The sequence below is a fragment of the Lygodium microphyllum genome, chromosome 5 (assembly GCF_053477565.2).
Source record: "Lygodium microphyllum isolate KBCC chromosome 5, Lygodium_microphyllum_v1.1.10, whole genome shotgun sequence".
Classification (NCBI taxonomy): domain Eukaryota; kingdom Viridiplantae; phylum Streptophyta; class Polypodiopsida; order Schizaeales; family Lygodiaceae; genus Lygodium; species Lygodium microphyllum.
The window spans coordinates 118,000,584-118,016,591 of NC_141139.1; the positions used below are offsets into that span (position 1 = coordinate 118,000,584).

At 45.2% G+C, this 16,008-nt stretch overlaps 1 protein-coding gene across 5 annotated transcripts in view; it reads left to right on the plus strand.

The window, feature by feature from the left end:
* LOC148036327 (phosphate transporter PHO1-3-like) overlaps nt 1-16,008 on the plus strand; it is a 257,590-nt gene that overhangs the window by 168,882 nt on the left and 72,700 nt on the right. For all 5 annotated transcript variants that reach the window (XM_087678328.1, XM_087678327.1, XM_087678325.1 and 2 more), the window contains 4 exons: nt 4,047-4,118; nt 4,292-4,421; nt 6,716-6,851; nt 6,999-7,248. In XM_087678328.1, the coding sequence (XP_087534454.1) occupies nt 4,047-4,118; nt 4,292-4,421; nt 6,716-6,851; nt 6,999-7,248 (588 nt within the window). The remainder of the gene's footprint in view (nt 1-4,046; nt 4,119-4,291; nt 4,422-6,715; nt 6,852-6,998; nt 7,249-16,008) is intronic.

Sequence of the window (16,008 nt, forward strand, 5' to 3'; positions counted from 1 at the left end):
CACCGCGCGATCATAAAATACCGAAAAGGAGCGTAGGACAGTTTTTGGGTCAACGGTAGCTTCCAGAACATCGTCTGGAGCAGAGTCAGAGAAGGCTTCCTGGTTATGTTGAACATATTCACCAAGCAGAGTGTTGGCAAATTCCAACAGATGCTCCCAGTGCACCTCTTGAGAGTCCACAGAATCCGAAGCAACCTGCGCATAGGAACGATCCTGAGTAACACCTATCTCTTCCGGGGTATGCTTGGTACGTTTACCCACAGGGTGGATGTCAGGACCCGGGGGCAATTCTTCAGTGCACGGAACCATATCCTCCGGTTCCTCAGCATCAGAATCCGGGCCAAGTGCTGCCACCGTTTGGTCTATGAAATCCAGATCCAAACCAGCCATCTCTCTCTCTCTCTCTCTCTCTCTGCCAAGAACAGGCGGCAGGCAGTTGAGATGCAAACGGGTGGCTCACAGGTCACAGTCCCACAGGGGTGTAGTGTTACGCACGCAGGCCTTTGTCACACAAGCAGCACACGCGCAGGCGCAGGGTCGCACTTTCGCTCTGTCTCTCTCACGAACCAGGGCGACCCCCGAAGGAAGGTCGCAGCCAGCGAGCAGTAGGGGTCGACGGGGTAGTCATAGGACGACCAGCGCGTAACACTGTGGCGATGGGGCAAAACGGACCCGGCAGACGCCTGAGGGGAGAACTCAGGCAGGGCGTAGCTCGCGCGGACAGGTGACGGCAGGGTTGGGGTTTAACAGGCGACGGCAGGGTTAGGGTGAACAGGCGATGCAGGGCGAACGGGCGGACAAGCGACGGCCCAGATCTGACGGCAACAGGGCCAACGGGCGACGACCACACGTAGGACACGCAGGTCAGACGGCCGGCGGCAGGGCGGAATCCACCGTCACGTGCTCTCTCGCCATCGCGTTCGTCAGACGTTTCTTTCTTTCTCTCTCTAGGTCGTCGTCTCTCTCTCTTTTTTTTTTTTCGTAAAAGGTAATTGTATTAATTACGAAAAAAATACAAGATTACTTGATTACAAGATACATGACGACAATCCAAGCCATCATGCGAAGAGGTGCTAAGTACTACAAGTTACAATTTCATGGCAAGGATTTGTCTCTCTCTCTCTCTCTTTTGAATATTCAAAGTGTCAAGACAACCCACAAGCCAATTAGGAGTCCATGGAAAGCTCAAATTTGATGCATTATGAACTCTTGCAAATCACAATCAAATTTCAGCCTATTTTCAATTCCAAGGTAATCGTCCATTTATATTGTCTAATTTCAAGGGAAACTAGAATAATTGGGGTAATTCATGAGCAATTTGGAGCTGTGGGGGTAATCGAGTCAATTTTGGGACATTTGGGTCAATTTGGAGCATTGAGGGGTATTGGGGCAATTAGAGGGACATTCTTTGGGGAAACTTGATCATGCAGGGCATATTTGGGGCACTTAAGATATGTGCCGTTCCCCCCGTTCCCGTTCCCCCACCTTGGACGTTCCCCCCGTTCCAGGGGGTCCCGCTCCCATTCCCGTTCCCCGTTCCAGGTAACTATGGTTCGGAGACTCAGGAGAGCTGATAGATTCATTGCACAGGGCCCTCTAGAGGTGAGACAGGTGGCCACACAATACTATACATCCCTTCTAGGATCCACCACTAGACCCCCTGGATATGAGAGAGATAGAGAAGCAGTTTGGCAGAGCATGCAGAGGGCAGTTACAAACAGGATGAGCAGAAATCTGATGGCCCATTTTATAGAGGAGTTGGAGGAGACACTTCCGGCACTACTCTTAGGCAAGTGTCCAGGGGAAGATGGACTAGATAAATCCTTCTTTGTGAGCTACTGGGATCTTATCAAAAAAGGCCTTCACTCAGCCTTTTAGGAGATTATGGTATTAGGGACTATGCCAAAGAGACTCTCAGAGGGGCTGATTCATCTTATCCCGAAAGGAAGTGGAGATAGATTGGAGATCACACAGTGGAGACCGATCACCTTGCTTGGAACTTCCTATAAGATCCTCGCAAAGGTGATTAGTCTCAAGCTGGCACCATTGATGTCAGATGTTATGCACCCCACTCAGACAGGATTCGTCCGAGAGCGCAGCATCTTGGACAACATCTTCACCTTCTGGGAAACCACAGCTTTGGCTAGATCCAGGAGCAAGACCTTATTGTGCTTCTTCTCGACTTTGAGAAGGCATATGATCGCGTGGATTGGGAGTTCCTGGAGGGCACAATGTTGAGGATGGGCTTTCCAGAGCAGTGGGTCAAGGGTGAGTCATGATGCAGTACTCAAAGCACCATCATTTGAAAAAGGCCATTTTTTGCCAAGTTTCGAACCACTATGTGCTTCAACCCTCCCAATTCACTGATCCAAATGCCATCCATATCAGCTAACTTCCTCCAAAATTGGGAGGAGGTTACTTGAGAACTCGTCGTTTGGCTTTGTTGAGAGTGACTTCTTGGTGAAGGCCGTCACCTCCATGCATGTTTCCTCCACCTGCATCATGAACTTTTTGTATATGGTTTCCATGCTGAAGATAATTTTCTTCTTTGGAAGAAGTGGAAAACTTGGAATCCATCAAAGTTTGACTCCTTATTGAAGCTTTAACGCTACAGTTAAGCTAGGGAATGAATACTGGATCCCATCTGTACAATGCATGATAAGGTTTTCAGTGAGCATGGCTAGGAGGTGGGAGAGGATGTAGGGAATCTATGAGAGGATGAGGAAGAAAAGAGAGGCTCTTCTTAAAATTTGGGATTCAGGCACCTTCATACAACCCCTCAGATGCTCTGCCATTTTAGCACACCAGATTGGTTGTTCACACAGCCATTGTATTTCTGATGTACTTAGTTAATCTTCACAGAGCTCCTTGAACTATGTAGTCACCTCGGGTTTTCTCTGAGGTGTTACTAATATAATTTTCTTTTCTTGGAAAAAGAAACATGCGCTTGGTGCAGCCTTTAGTCTATGATATGGGTCTTTGCGATTCTGTATTGAGCTCCATTTTTTGCCTCTCATTCTTCAGCCTTTCGCTAATTCTCATGATTGGCTCTGATACCAATTGTATATCACAGGTATTGTAGACATACAACTCATGGGAGACAAGAATCAAACGGAAGAAATGATCCTCCTACATATATATTAGAGCAGTAACACTAGTACATATAGAAGGGAGAATGACCACTTTTATCAGCTCTAACAATCTCCAACCAAATCTTGAAAGCATTGAGCCATGAACCTTGATCTTATCACCATCTGACAGTTGTGGATGTGAATGCTTATTAAGGCAGGTAAGCGAAAATAGTTAATGAAGCCAATGTTGGTGATGGAAAAATGAGTAACCTTTTATAAAGTGGTATGACCAATAGTTAATTGGTTTTTAGTCTGCTTGGGAAGTTGGCTAGCACATGATACTTTGCAGGCCTATGCACTCACCTGCCGCCCCCTGACCACTGGTCAGGCTGTACCCATTGACCTTCCCATGTGTCACACAAGCATGTTTAACTGTTAAAGTGAGCTATGACTCTGGAATTGTGTTTCTTCTAATTCATCCGAATCTGAATTTAGTAGTCTTGTGGCCTAGACATTTTGCATGCGGCCAGATAAGGTTTATGCAAAGTATGGTGGGCCTAGACGGATCTCTCAATACCTTCTTCAAGGTGTGGCTGTCAAATAGGTCCTAGTCTTGTTCCATAAGAGTATGAATGTTCTTGGCTAGAAATTTGTTTTGCCCTTTGTTTCTTCTTTTTGAACGTGCAGCTTCTCCCTAATATACAGCTAGTCAGTTCCCCTCTGATTTATGGTTTTAGAGGTTGTTTCACCTAAAGTGTTCTCGTGCACAGATGTTGTATTGCATCTACTTTCTGTATTGTTTCAATGCAATAAGTTCAAGGTGTGTGATGCAAAAATATTTCTTATTGCCTCTAAGAAAACTGTTCTACTCAGTGGTCAAGTTTAAATAAAATTTGATTGCCATCATCTCAAACAGCTTTCTTGTTAAATGGGTTGCCACGTGTTTGTAATTTGTGTTCTTATGAAATGTTGCAGATCACTGGAAGGGATGCATCTGCTACGTACATGAAAGTTGTGGAAAGAGCATACTTCCATTCATCTGATAAAGTAAGAGTTCTAAAAAACTACTCTACCAATGACAGCTAGTGTCTATTTAAGCTATACTTGCAACATGACATGATAGAAAAGTCTGGCAATGTAACTACCATAATCTTGGTAACCTATTTGACCATGCACAACAGTGGTTTTTTTTTGCATGCCTTACCCTACTTATCCTACAGGTAGTAAAGCTGATGGATGAAATGGAGAGAAAGTTCACAGAGCATTTCACAAGTGGAGACCACAGGAAGGCCATGACATTTCTAAGGCCAATACAGCAAAAGTCATCTCACACTGTTACTTTTTTCCTAGGTACCAGTGGAAGTAAATGCTCTTTATTGAAGTTCTTCAGATCAAAGGCTAACATATTCCTAGTTCCATTATCTTGGTTCGAAAATCGTAGACAGATGGTCTAGTAGCAAAAACATGAAGTGGAACATTTTGTTATGCTTATTAGGCTGATCCAGTGTACTGCACGAGCTGATTTGTTCTCCTAGAGCAGTGCTTTTTTTGCTGAATTGGATTAATGATGCTTCATGTGTGTGAACTTTCATTGGTTCCAACTCCCTTGACAATTCAGAACTGTAGAGTTTTGCATCTGGCGATCAAAAGTTCATCTGTATGAGCAAGAAATAATTTGGTCATTTTGTGTTCTCTGATCTCAAATTTTGTATTAACAATGTTGATAGTAACTTTCCTACTTATGTGAGGGATGGCATAGAATTATAACGTTAGAAGAGTATGAGCAAGCAAAGGACTGAGAAAGACCCAGGCAATCACAAAAAAAAAAAGAAGAAGAAAGAAAGACCCAGGCAAGTACTTCTTTATCAATGAAGAAAAGAGTAAGACTCTGCAAGATACAAGGCCTTTTGTTACATAGGCCAATATGCAGAACTATTCACTTCACTCTGTTTAATGTACCATAAGTGTGTTCATGATTGTACAAGATACAAGGCCCTTTGTTACATAGGCCAATATGCAGAACTATTAACTCCACTCTGTTTAATGTACTCTAAGTGTGCTCAAATGTTGTGAGACACACCTTTTTCCCCCTTGTGAAACCATTGTTCATTCATCCATTGATGTACAACCAAAACCGTTCCAACCTGTGGGAAGGAAATTAGCCTTGAACTGGCTGAATAGTCTATCCAAATAGTCCTATTGGCTAGACAATGCCAAAGTAGGTGTAGTATTATCTTTGCAGGCTGTTAGTATCCTTTTTTTTCAAGAAGGTAAATTTGATTAATGTTTCATTTTTCACCTTTTGTTCCCATTATCCTTGTTACATATATGTAAGTGAAAATACTTCTCCTCACAGTTAGGTTGATTGTAATATTTGAGCTCAATCCTAACAGGCTTGGGTTGAGCAAAAATATGTTTTTCTGGGAAAAAAGGGGGAGGGGGGTCTCCATGTTTCCATGGCTGTAATTTTATGAATAATTGACACATTCAGCTTCAAGTGTTCATTATCTCTACTTTCTTGAATTTTTAAGTCATGGAAATAAGAGATATTATAGCTGTTAATAATCCTATGTTGCACAGGGTGCTTTACAATAACAGTGGCAAGTTCACCTCCCACAAATTTATGAGCTCTTCAAGATCATGGCACTCAATGCTAACTCACCTTGACCAACTGTCCATCACCAAGATGGGAGTGGTTGGACACAAGAATTGCATTGTTTTGAACATGGCCAGCTCGATTCTCTTTGGAGCTGAGCTTCAAGCATGCTTATGTATATAGAAGCAATCAACACCCGAGTGTGCCTTTTCAGTTGAAGCTCAACAGTAGCCATTCATAGGAAGACCTCGTTCATGCAGAGATTTGAGCATTTTGTCTTTGTGGACCACTCTTTCAAGTCCAAGGCCGGTTAACATAGTTCATAGTGAGCCGAAAATGTGATAGCAAGCTACCCAAGCATTCCGACCAGTGTCACACCATGGAGTAGGAGCTTGAAAGCATTGACTGGTATAAGACATGCGACCTTGGTGGAATGTCAGCACATGTACGTTTCTGCTAAAGCAGATGGTAACTTAGAGAAATAGGTCTAGCTAGTAATGGCAATGTTTCCATTAAGTAGAAGGTATTGATTAGGGAGAGGCCTTCACATGAAATGGTCCTCCTATGTCCTCCTGACTTCTCAAGTTTGGCTGCCCATTATGGCTGGCCAATCTATTAGCTGGACATCAAAAGTGCTTTTCTAAATGGCTACTTGAAAGGAGAGGTCTATGTAGCCCAGCCATTGGCGTTCATTTTATATAGATGAAAAATGATAAGGTTAAAAAAACTCTCTGTTGGTGACAGAGGATGAAGGAAGCTCAGCCTGGATTTTGAGGAAACATCAGATGTGGTAACTTTTAGATTATAGGCTTTCTGTAACAAGTCTTCAAGAGTGTTTCCACTCATGCTTCTATCCTTTTTAATTTTTTTTCTTTCATGTTTTGGGAGTTTTAGAGTAGCACTCTCTTGATTCTTGTCTTGGTTTCTCTCATTATGCAAGTGCCCCATTCTGCCAATTATGCTGGGGTGGAAGTGCCAGATTTTGAAAGTTTATATTTTATCAGTCAGAAACAGAAGCTTACTTCTGCTTGTTTGCCTGTTTCTCTAGGGTTATTTACAGGATGTTCAATTGCTTTTCTAGTGGCTTTCATTGTTTTGGTTCACCTAAATGGGTTTGATAGAATACATGGCGGAAAGAACATTGGAAGGGGATTGTACATGGATTCCATATTTCCAATATTCAGGTTTTGTACCTAACAATACCAGAACCATTATGCTCATTGTACTAGAACTATTGTGTTCATCTTTCATAGAAAAGAAAAGATTTATTGAAGGAGTCTATAGAGTGTATGACAACAGCTTGGTTGCTGTCTGAAAATGGTTTTCTGCAGTGTGTTGGCCCTGGTACTACTGCACTTGTACATGTATGGTTGGAATTTGTATGTATGGCGGGAGAAGAGGATTAATTATGCATTTATTTTTGAGTTTGCAACAAACACTGAGATTAAGTATCGGGAGGTTCTGCTTGCTGCAACTGGTCTTACCACATTAGTGACAGGAGGCCTACTCTGTCACTTCATGGCATTCACAACTCTGACATTATCTTTCAATTCTGCTATAATACCCCTCTTACTTATTTTGGTATGTTATATCCAATTGTTATATTCAACTTTATGAGTACACCTTCCAGAATTTCTATATGTGTAATCCTTACAACCTGTAAAAGTTATGGCCCTTGTCAGGTACTACTACAAGCTCATCATGTCTGTTTTCTCATGTTCGCATCGTTTGAAAGTTCAATGTTGAGATTTGATCCGTGTGAATTGAAATAGATTTGGATAACAAAAACTGTAAAGGTGCTTGCTTTAGCTCATTTGACTCCTCCTATAGACTTCTTGCATGCTATTTTTCTCCTGTTGTCATACAGCCAATTGTTTTTGTTTCATATAAAGGTATGGCTAAATATAATACTCAGAAGCAAGCACAACACTGTACAAGTCCTAAAGACTCTAGCTGGAGCTGAATGCAAATAAAATCCCATACATACAAGGTCTCTTGGGACGGTCTGGAGGGGATGGGAAAAAGATGCTATGGTGGAGTGTAGGACCACTGTGGTTTTCTGTCCAGCAATGTGAAAGACAGGCTATGGCAACACGAGTGTGAAGGAACTGATGCCAAAGATCTCATTGATGCAGAAAATCCCCATGAAGCTATCCTTGGCAGCCTTTGTGGCAGTCAATGATGGATGACTACTAGTGTGATACAGTGTGAAAAAGCTCCTGCCACTAAAGATTGGCTAGCACCAGACCCTCCAAATGTTCCACCCCATGAGGCTACCCCACACCTTTGATCACAATGCAGTAAGCTGCATTACCTGTGGATTGGGCCGAGCCTCCAGATCTGCAACTGCACACAAACAAGCTTTAATGATGGAGATTGTGTCATGCATCTCTGCCTCGTAGAGTAGTGACATCCCTTGCTAACTGGTTGCCAGTAGAAAGCAGCTCAGATGACACACCTGACGGGGCGGGGGGGGGGGTTGGTGGTGGGGTGGGGTGCGCTCTACTTGATAGAGGATCTTGTAGGCTCCCCTATGAACTAACTACTTGAAAGGTTTCTATAAAAATTTCCATTGCCAAGCTTGGACTCGTTTTGACGAAAGACTCTTTATGTGCAGAAGTTGTCAAGGAAATATGGGATTTACCATGCTTTGCTTACTAGGCATCGTTTGCATGTTGCAAAGAATATGCTAGCCTTGGTTTGTCTTCCATTGCTTGATTTTTCACTGGATGCTTTTCTGGTCTCATTATCTGCAAAGCTAGGTGAACTTATTCAAGGCTTTTTACTGTCAATCTATGCTCTAGGATTTGAATGATGGTCTTCTAGAGAGTTCTTGTTAGATCGATAAAATTTTTTGAGCTTTACATGCATTCCCTACATTGGAGAATGTGGTGAGATTGGAAAATGCGGATGGTCACATGGTCATAGATCCTCGATCTATTTGCTGGTATATATTGGGACTACTTTGTGAACCTTTTAGATTCATGGCAGGCATGTTCTTCTCAGGTTGCTCAGGCTCGTGCAACCTTTTGTAGCTTGGTCAGAGATCAGGTCCCAAGGACATACAAGAGTTCTTGGATGTTGATATCTGTGAAGGTGAAGTTATGGATACCTTATTGCATTTGCTGCATGATAAAGCCATGGTTGGGATGGTATTACCAATGAATTCTTGGAAACCTACACCTCTCTATTGGGAAAACCTCACACAGCCATGTGCTAGCAGATTTGGGCTTCAGGCAGCATGTCTTTATCGTGGAAAGAAGGGGCCATTAAGTTTATTCCTAAAGTTCCCTCCCCTTTTACACTTACGCAGTGGGGGCCAATTTCATTAATGGGCGGTATGTTCAAGATCTTTGTGAAGATGTTGGCAATTTTTTGTTGACAAACTGAGTCATTAAATTACATTTTCTCCCCTTCATTCCTTTTTGTTTCACACTAACAGCCCCAAAAAGGGATGGGCACCCACTTATCGCGATGCCACTCAAGAGAAATTGTCTCTATAAATACGGCACTAACTCCCTGCATTTGACCTCTCTCAAATTCATTCATCTTGACACTCTCAGTCATTCTCTCCCACATTCTTCTCCTCTCTAGCCTCTCGATTGCTTCTCACACCCTGCGATGAGGACATTGCAGTTTGTGGCCCATGCTCCCTGGCTATCAGATGCCCTATTCCTCTCCATGCATGTTGTGTCTTGGCTGTAGTTTCCTTCGTCTAGTTGCCCACCATCCATGGGCTGCTTGGCGACTCATCCCCTCTACTGCATCAGCATTCTACACTTGGTGACAGCCTTTCTAGGGTGCATCTTGCAGTCTGGCGTCATCCTATACACCTGGTTGACAGCATCCATCATCTGGCGTCATCCCTAGAGGTTGTCTTTGGCGTTACATCCTTCGTGGATTTGGCAATGGATCTAGCAAGTACCTAGAATTTGCGCCAGTTTCTGGTCTTTCTAGGACTGTGTTTGACCTTCTAGTGAGCCATCTTGCTAATCTTCCTCTTATAGAGTACGCCTTTTAGGCAATGATCTTCTTTCTCGCCTTCAAAGGCTCCTGAGGGTTGCATTTTGCTCTCTCTATTGTTGGTTGTCTGTGCATCATTTGGCATTACCTTCGATACCCTACTATCCTTAGGATTGTGTTTTGTTCCCTCTACAATGCAAGTTTCCTTGAGATACTACTATCTCATCACCTAGGACAATGCAGCTATCTTCTTGTTTTGGCTCCATATTATCAACTTGATTCATTCAGCATGATTCAGTCATTCATTATTTGTCATCTTCTTCACTCTTCTTCTTCTTCTGAGTTTCTGAGTTTTTCTTCTCTCCATGTTTGCCATACACACTCTGTGTTTCTCCTTGCAAACCCTGTTGTCTCTTTGATATGGTATGAGCACATATTGTCTCGTCACTTTTCTTGATATGGTGTTAGAGCTGAGGTGCTCACAGAAGTAAAGATGCTCTTCATCGGAGTCAAAGACAAGTTGCACGTTCGACATCACCTCCACCTTTCCCCCTATTTTTGTTGAATCATTAGGACATATATTTCTCTTCACCCTTCTTGTACAGGCTTGCCACAACAGTACTATGGCCTCTACACAAATAGAAGGATTGACCAGTGGGTGCACCTCTTGCGGAAAAAATGGTCATACCATTGAAGATTGTTGCCATTGACCTTTGCTTCCCACCTCACTAGAGCATTGCATCTTCCCCTTGGTACTTGTGCCAACTCCCCATTTTGGGCCACAAAGATCATTCTGCATTGGCTATCAGATGTTTATGCTCTAGGCAATAAGACGTGTTCAATGCGCTTGAAGTCCTCTCAAGCAAATAGAGGCTTAAAGATCCCGTGCAGTAATAAGCCCTCCTAGAGACTGTTGCAATGCACTACGGAGGTTTTCCCCACCCATTTTTGGGTATAGTGGCTTTCCTAGCCACCAATTCTATAGGCTACTCCACTGAGAGACAATGGTTGTAGGATATTGTCATCTCGTTAGTGCACTCCTTCGAGAGACAGTGGGTGTTTGACTCCTTTAGCTCTGCAATCCACTGCATTGAGAGAAGATAGAGGTTTTTGTTGAGCCATTGCTCCCCAGAATCTATCTATTTCCGCACCTCCCTTGTCTTGCTCCATCGACACTGACTTTGAGGTGGGAATTGAGGAGATTCTATGTGATACCCCCTCCCTCCGCTTTCTCTTCTACTTGGGTTGGAGAGGCAACTTCTGGGTTTAATCTCTCTTCTATTCCATTGGGGCCCTAGATACCTTCTTCAGCATCACTGATGGCATTTCCTTGATCTTCAAATGTTTTAGAGGCCATGATCCATGAGTGTCTTGATTCCTTCTCTCTTAGAGGGGGATTCAAAAGGGGCTTACCTTTCTTCTTTAGAGGGGAATCCCATTCCTTCAGCTTCAGAGGGGTCCCTACTCATCCTACAATTCTTCACACACCCTATCAACAACCCTTTACCTTCTTGGTGTGGTTGACATGTCTATGCCATCTCACCCACTTATTCTTATTGATACTTAGGATCTATAGGTTCCTTCCTAGTTTGGGACTTTGGATTTTTTAGCCATGGCTTGTTGTCTAGGCCTTCGTATACCTTCTACCATGGAGTAACAAAGTCTGTGGTTTCTCCCCCAAGGTTGAGTTTTGGGTTCTATCAGCTCATCATGTCTATTGTTTTTGCTTCATCTTACCTTACAAGTGGAACATTGGGATTCGAGGGTGGATCTTGTTGTCTCTCTCACTCCTCTTTTTTTCTCCTTTTTGGGCTTTAGAGGGGGTGTTGAGAAACCTAGTACATTTCTTCCCCTTCATTCCTTTTGGTTTCACATTGATAGCCCCAAAAGGGTTGGGTGCCCACTTATTATTGGGGTGCTACTCGAGATAGTTTGTGCCTAAAAGTATGGAATTGACTCCCCCATTCGACACCTTCACATTCCTTCATCTTGACACTCTTAGTCATTCTCTCCCACATTCTTCTCCTCTCCAACCTCTCCATTATTGCTCACACCTTGGGAGGAAGACATTGCAGTTTATGGCCCGTGCTCCCCTCCTGTCAAGTGCCATGTTCCTCTCCATGTAGGTTATGTTGATTGGGTTTGACTCACACCTACACTCATAGAGGAGTGTCGGTGATTTGCAATAGGACATTGGGGCATGTTTTACTCTCCATAAGAGAGGTTTTTTCCCCTGTATCACATTATTCTGTATTTGTGTATTTATGTTACACAATTTGGTCACTTACCGCACTTTACACACTTTTGGGTGTGAACTCACCTTAAGGCACTTATAGAACCCTAACGTCTAAGGGTTGTACTTTTTACTTTCACTTACACACTAGTGAATGAATCATGTGTCGAGTTGTGCCTACACTCTCACTCCCTCTACTGTCTACACTCTATGTTGAATTGATAACTACCATCTCCATCTTCAACATTTGGTATTAGAGCTAAAGGTTCGCTAAGCTCTTTGTCAGCCCCGCTCAAGGTTCGATCATGCAGTAGCTTCCATGCCAGCTCTAGGAGCAGCCATAGCTCCGCCGACTGTAGCTCCACTGCCTAGCCACCCTACCCAGTAGGTTGCGCCGCTTGCAGTCTGCTCCATTAGTAGCTACTACATAGTCCTATACTCGCTGCCGCCCAAAAGTCGCCGCCACCCAGTAGTCGCCGCTTCCTCGTCTAGCATTCACCGCCCCTTACTCCACCTGTGCCGCCCGTGTAGTGCCTCCTCCAGGTCCACTGCGAGTTCTAGACATCTGTTTGTCAGCTTGACTAGCCTACTGCTAGCTTTTCTAGCTCATCCAGGCCGCTGGTTGCCAGCGCGGGCAGTCGCCTACGCCACCTTGGTCTATGAACCCAAGCCCTCCCTCTGAGTGATGCTGTATGATGGTCGCCCACGCCACCTTGGCCCGAGAGTCCCTGGAACCGTTGGACCCGGCCCAGAGAAAATTCTGCACAAGGCGGCGAAGCTGCACTACACAGGATACGAAGAAGCACCAACATGAGGCAATGTACTAGGTTGTTGCTAGAAGGACTTGGTTAACCACCAGGGCTCGGCCCAGTAGGGAAAGGCGAGCAATACTCCACTAAATCAGCTTCTTCCGAATCGAGTCAAGGATTGGAAGAAACTGTTGGGTAGGAGTGATGTGGAGTCCCACCTGGAATCTTAAGTAACAGACAATCTGCCCTCTGCACACCCACCTGAATTCCAAGTGGATGCCCACTCCGTGTGGTTTAGCAGGGGGTTTTGGTACCCAAATCCATCGGTTACCTGCATAATACCCTTGAGCACGTAGCAATGCTTTGGATATCCATCTCGGCGTTGTATTAACCCTCCATCGATGCCTTCGTCTATAAGGCTTGGGCTTCTTTTGGGGTCTTCTACGATATTTGTGAGTCCAAATCTTGTCCTTAGCATTGTCTCTTTACCTTCTTGTTTCAGGCATAGCCTCACTCATTAGTTCTCGTTGTTTGACTTGTGCTTGTATCAACTCTTCCCACAAGTCCTTGCTCTCATTAGTAGGCTTGACTATTATGTTAGCACCTTCCTTGTCTTTCCCTCGAGGTTCGATGAGGTCACTCTTGTTGAAGGTTGTGACTATCCTCACATCTGATAGTGTCAGGTGTATCCTCTATGCTACATAGTCGGCCTCACACTTTGGTCGCCCTTTTGAAGGGTCTTCCTAGGAGGGTTTCCTTCCCGTAAGGAAGCCAACCGACTTTCACTAGTTGATTGTTGCTCCCAATGCAATGTAAAACACCTCAAGAGCTAGTCTCACTCTCTCCGACATCAGCTCATCGTCCTCTATGTATAGTGCTGTATCATATGCATACTCTGAGTCTAGTAGCTTTGTCTCCTCTCTCACCGGAATTCGGAGGCCATGTAACCTGCTCACACGTGACCTGAGGAAGTAAGACATCACCTTTGCAAAGAGTAGGAACAAATACGAGGCTAGAGGGTAGCCCTGTTATATTGATCTCTCCAGCCGAAACTCCTCCCCTCACCTGCCACCTATGAGAACTCTGCTAGTAGCTGATTTGTAAAGTGCCTAGACCCCGCGGATCCATGCTTGGAGGAAGCCCGACCTCACGATGGTTTTCTTTAAGAAGTCCTAGTCAACCTTGTCATAGGCTTTCTCAAAAATCCAGGAGTAGTACCGCCAGTCCTTGACCATTGTGTTGGGCCCACTCTACCGCCTCAAAGAAGGTGAAGACGTTGTCAAGGATGCTCCTATCCTGGACAAGCCTGTTTGTGTGTCATGAATGATGTTTGGAAGCACAGGGTGGAGGCGCTTACCAATCATCTTGGCTAGTGCCTTATGGGCCATTGACAATAGGGTGACCAATCTTCACTGGGAAAGTTCCAACCAGTTTCCCCCTTTGGGGAGGAGACTGATAAGACCTGTTGATAGACTCCTTGGCATAGAGCTTGAGCTAAAGATCTCCTGGAAGGCTAGCAGTAGGGGGTCCTTCACCTAGAAGGGAGCGTCCCATCTCCTTTGTGACAAGGGACGAGTGTGATCCCAGACCTGCTGCCTGCATTGCTGTCCTCTGGCTGAGGCTATCTCCTGTTGAAAAAGGCATCTGTAGTAGTAGTCAGTGGAAATCTCCATCACCTCATCTGGGCTAGAGTGAATCCTTTCATACTAGTTCGAGAGGCTACGAATCTCCTCTCCAGAGGTGCGAAGCTGATGCACTTGGAAGAACTCCTTGCACATCGTGTCCCTGTTCTGTTGAGATGCGGAAAGATAACTCCGAGCGCGTATCCTCTAGGCCAGCTAGGGCCGCTCGTGCGCGCACCTCTTGTGCGTGGAGGATGGGATTGCTTGGTGCCTCTTGTAGGAGTCTCTATGTGGCTACTAGGTCCTGTCGAAGTGCTCTCTCCTCCTCCTAGCTCTGTTGCCTGGCTTGTAGGGCTGCCTCCTTGCAGGTACTGCTCGACTCGGCTAGGGCCTCTGCAACCTCCTCTGTGATCCGGTCTTTCCTGCCCCACTCCCTAGTCCAATCTACTCAATATGTCTCTTCACCTCCTCCCTCTTGTAGATTGAGTCAGGAATTTGACAGGATCGTGTGTCTAGGGCAGAGGCTAGGGGAACAAGTGTGAGGAGAACTGGGCAATGATTAGAGAAAGTGGTGCCTTTCAACTGCCCTACCTAGCCTCCACGAGAGCATCCCCACTCTCCCACATAAAACCTGTCTAGCCTCTCTAGCAAAACTCTGCCTGGCCGCCTATATCCCCAAGAGAAATCCAATGACCTCTCCCTCTTGTGGAAGGTAGGGTCTCTCCAAGCATCGTGTGCTCCTATTGCTAGAAGGAAGGCCTCCCATGCCTCCGGCTCCTCCCTAGCCATGCCTTGGTAGTTTCTTCCTTTGCCTTGCTGGTCCTCTAAGACCTCCAAGTTGTTGAAGTCTTCTCCAATGATCCATGAGTCCACCTCTGGGAGTCCTGGTGCGATCTCTACCCAAAATCTGTTGTGTGCCCTAACCTCAGTAGGGGCATAGACATTGAGGACCCGAAGGCACGAGTTCCCCATGTCCAATCTGATCCATAGAACTCTCCCTGCCACAATCGTCCTATGATCCCGTACACAGGCGGTGAGGCTCGGACCAATAGAGGTGCATACCCCTCCACTCCTGCCGTGGGCACTGATGGTGTGCTCCGAGTACGTGTGTGAAGTGCTTGGAAGTACCTTCCCAATCCGTTGGGCTTGGGCGGGAATGAGCTTGTGCTCCTGCGCAGAAGTAGGATGTCAATCCGTTCGGCGAGGGCAGGTTGCAGCTCCTGCCGAACAATCAAGTTCCTAGAACCACGTACCCCGCTGTAGTGGAGGTTGTTCACATTCCAAGATGCGAGGTGTAAACTCATAGGGAAACCTGCGGTTGACCAAACAGGCATCTGTTCACTGTGGAAGTTGCTGATAAGGAGGAAGAGCTATGAGACATGTGGATACGCTTTGCTGTAGGCCTGGACGGTGAACTCCATTCCCCCATGGTAGCCCTCGGCCCGGACCATGGGGGTGATAGATATACCTGGTGATACCACCAGGGTATCTATCAGCTAGCCTGAGAGGTGTGACTCTGTACACTAGTAGAAATTGGCCACCTGTTCCAGGGGACACTTGATCACATCTGTTGGAGCTCTCCATTGTGGAGGGGTTCGAGAGATAATGCTTAGATCTGGGACCTCAGCCCCGGCCCACCAATTTATGTCCATCATACAACTTGTCCACTGTTTGGAGAAGAGTGCTAATCCTCCTCCTCCCATCCAATGGGAGGTGTGGTTTGCCACGTGATTCTTCACCTCCTCTATCTATGTCATCGTTCAATCTCCTGTAT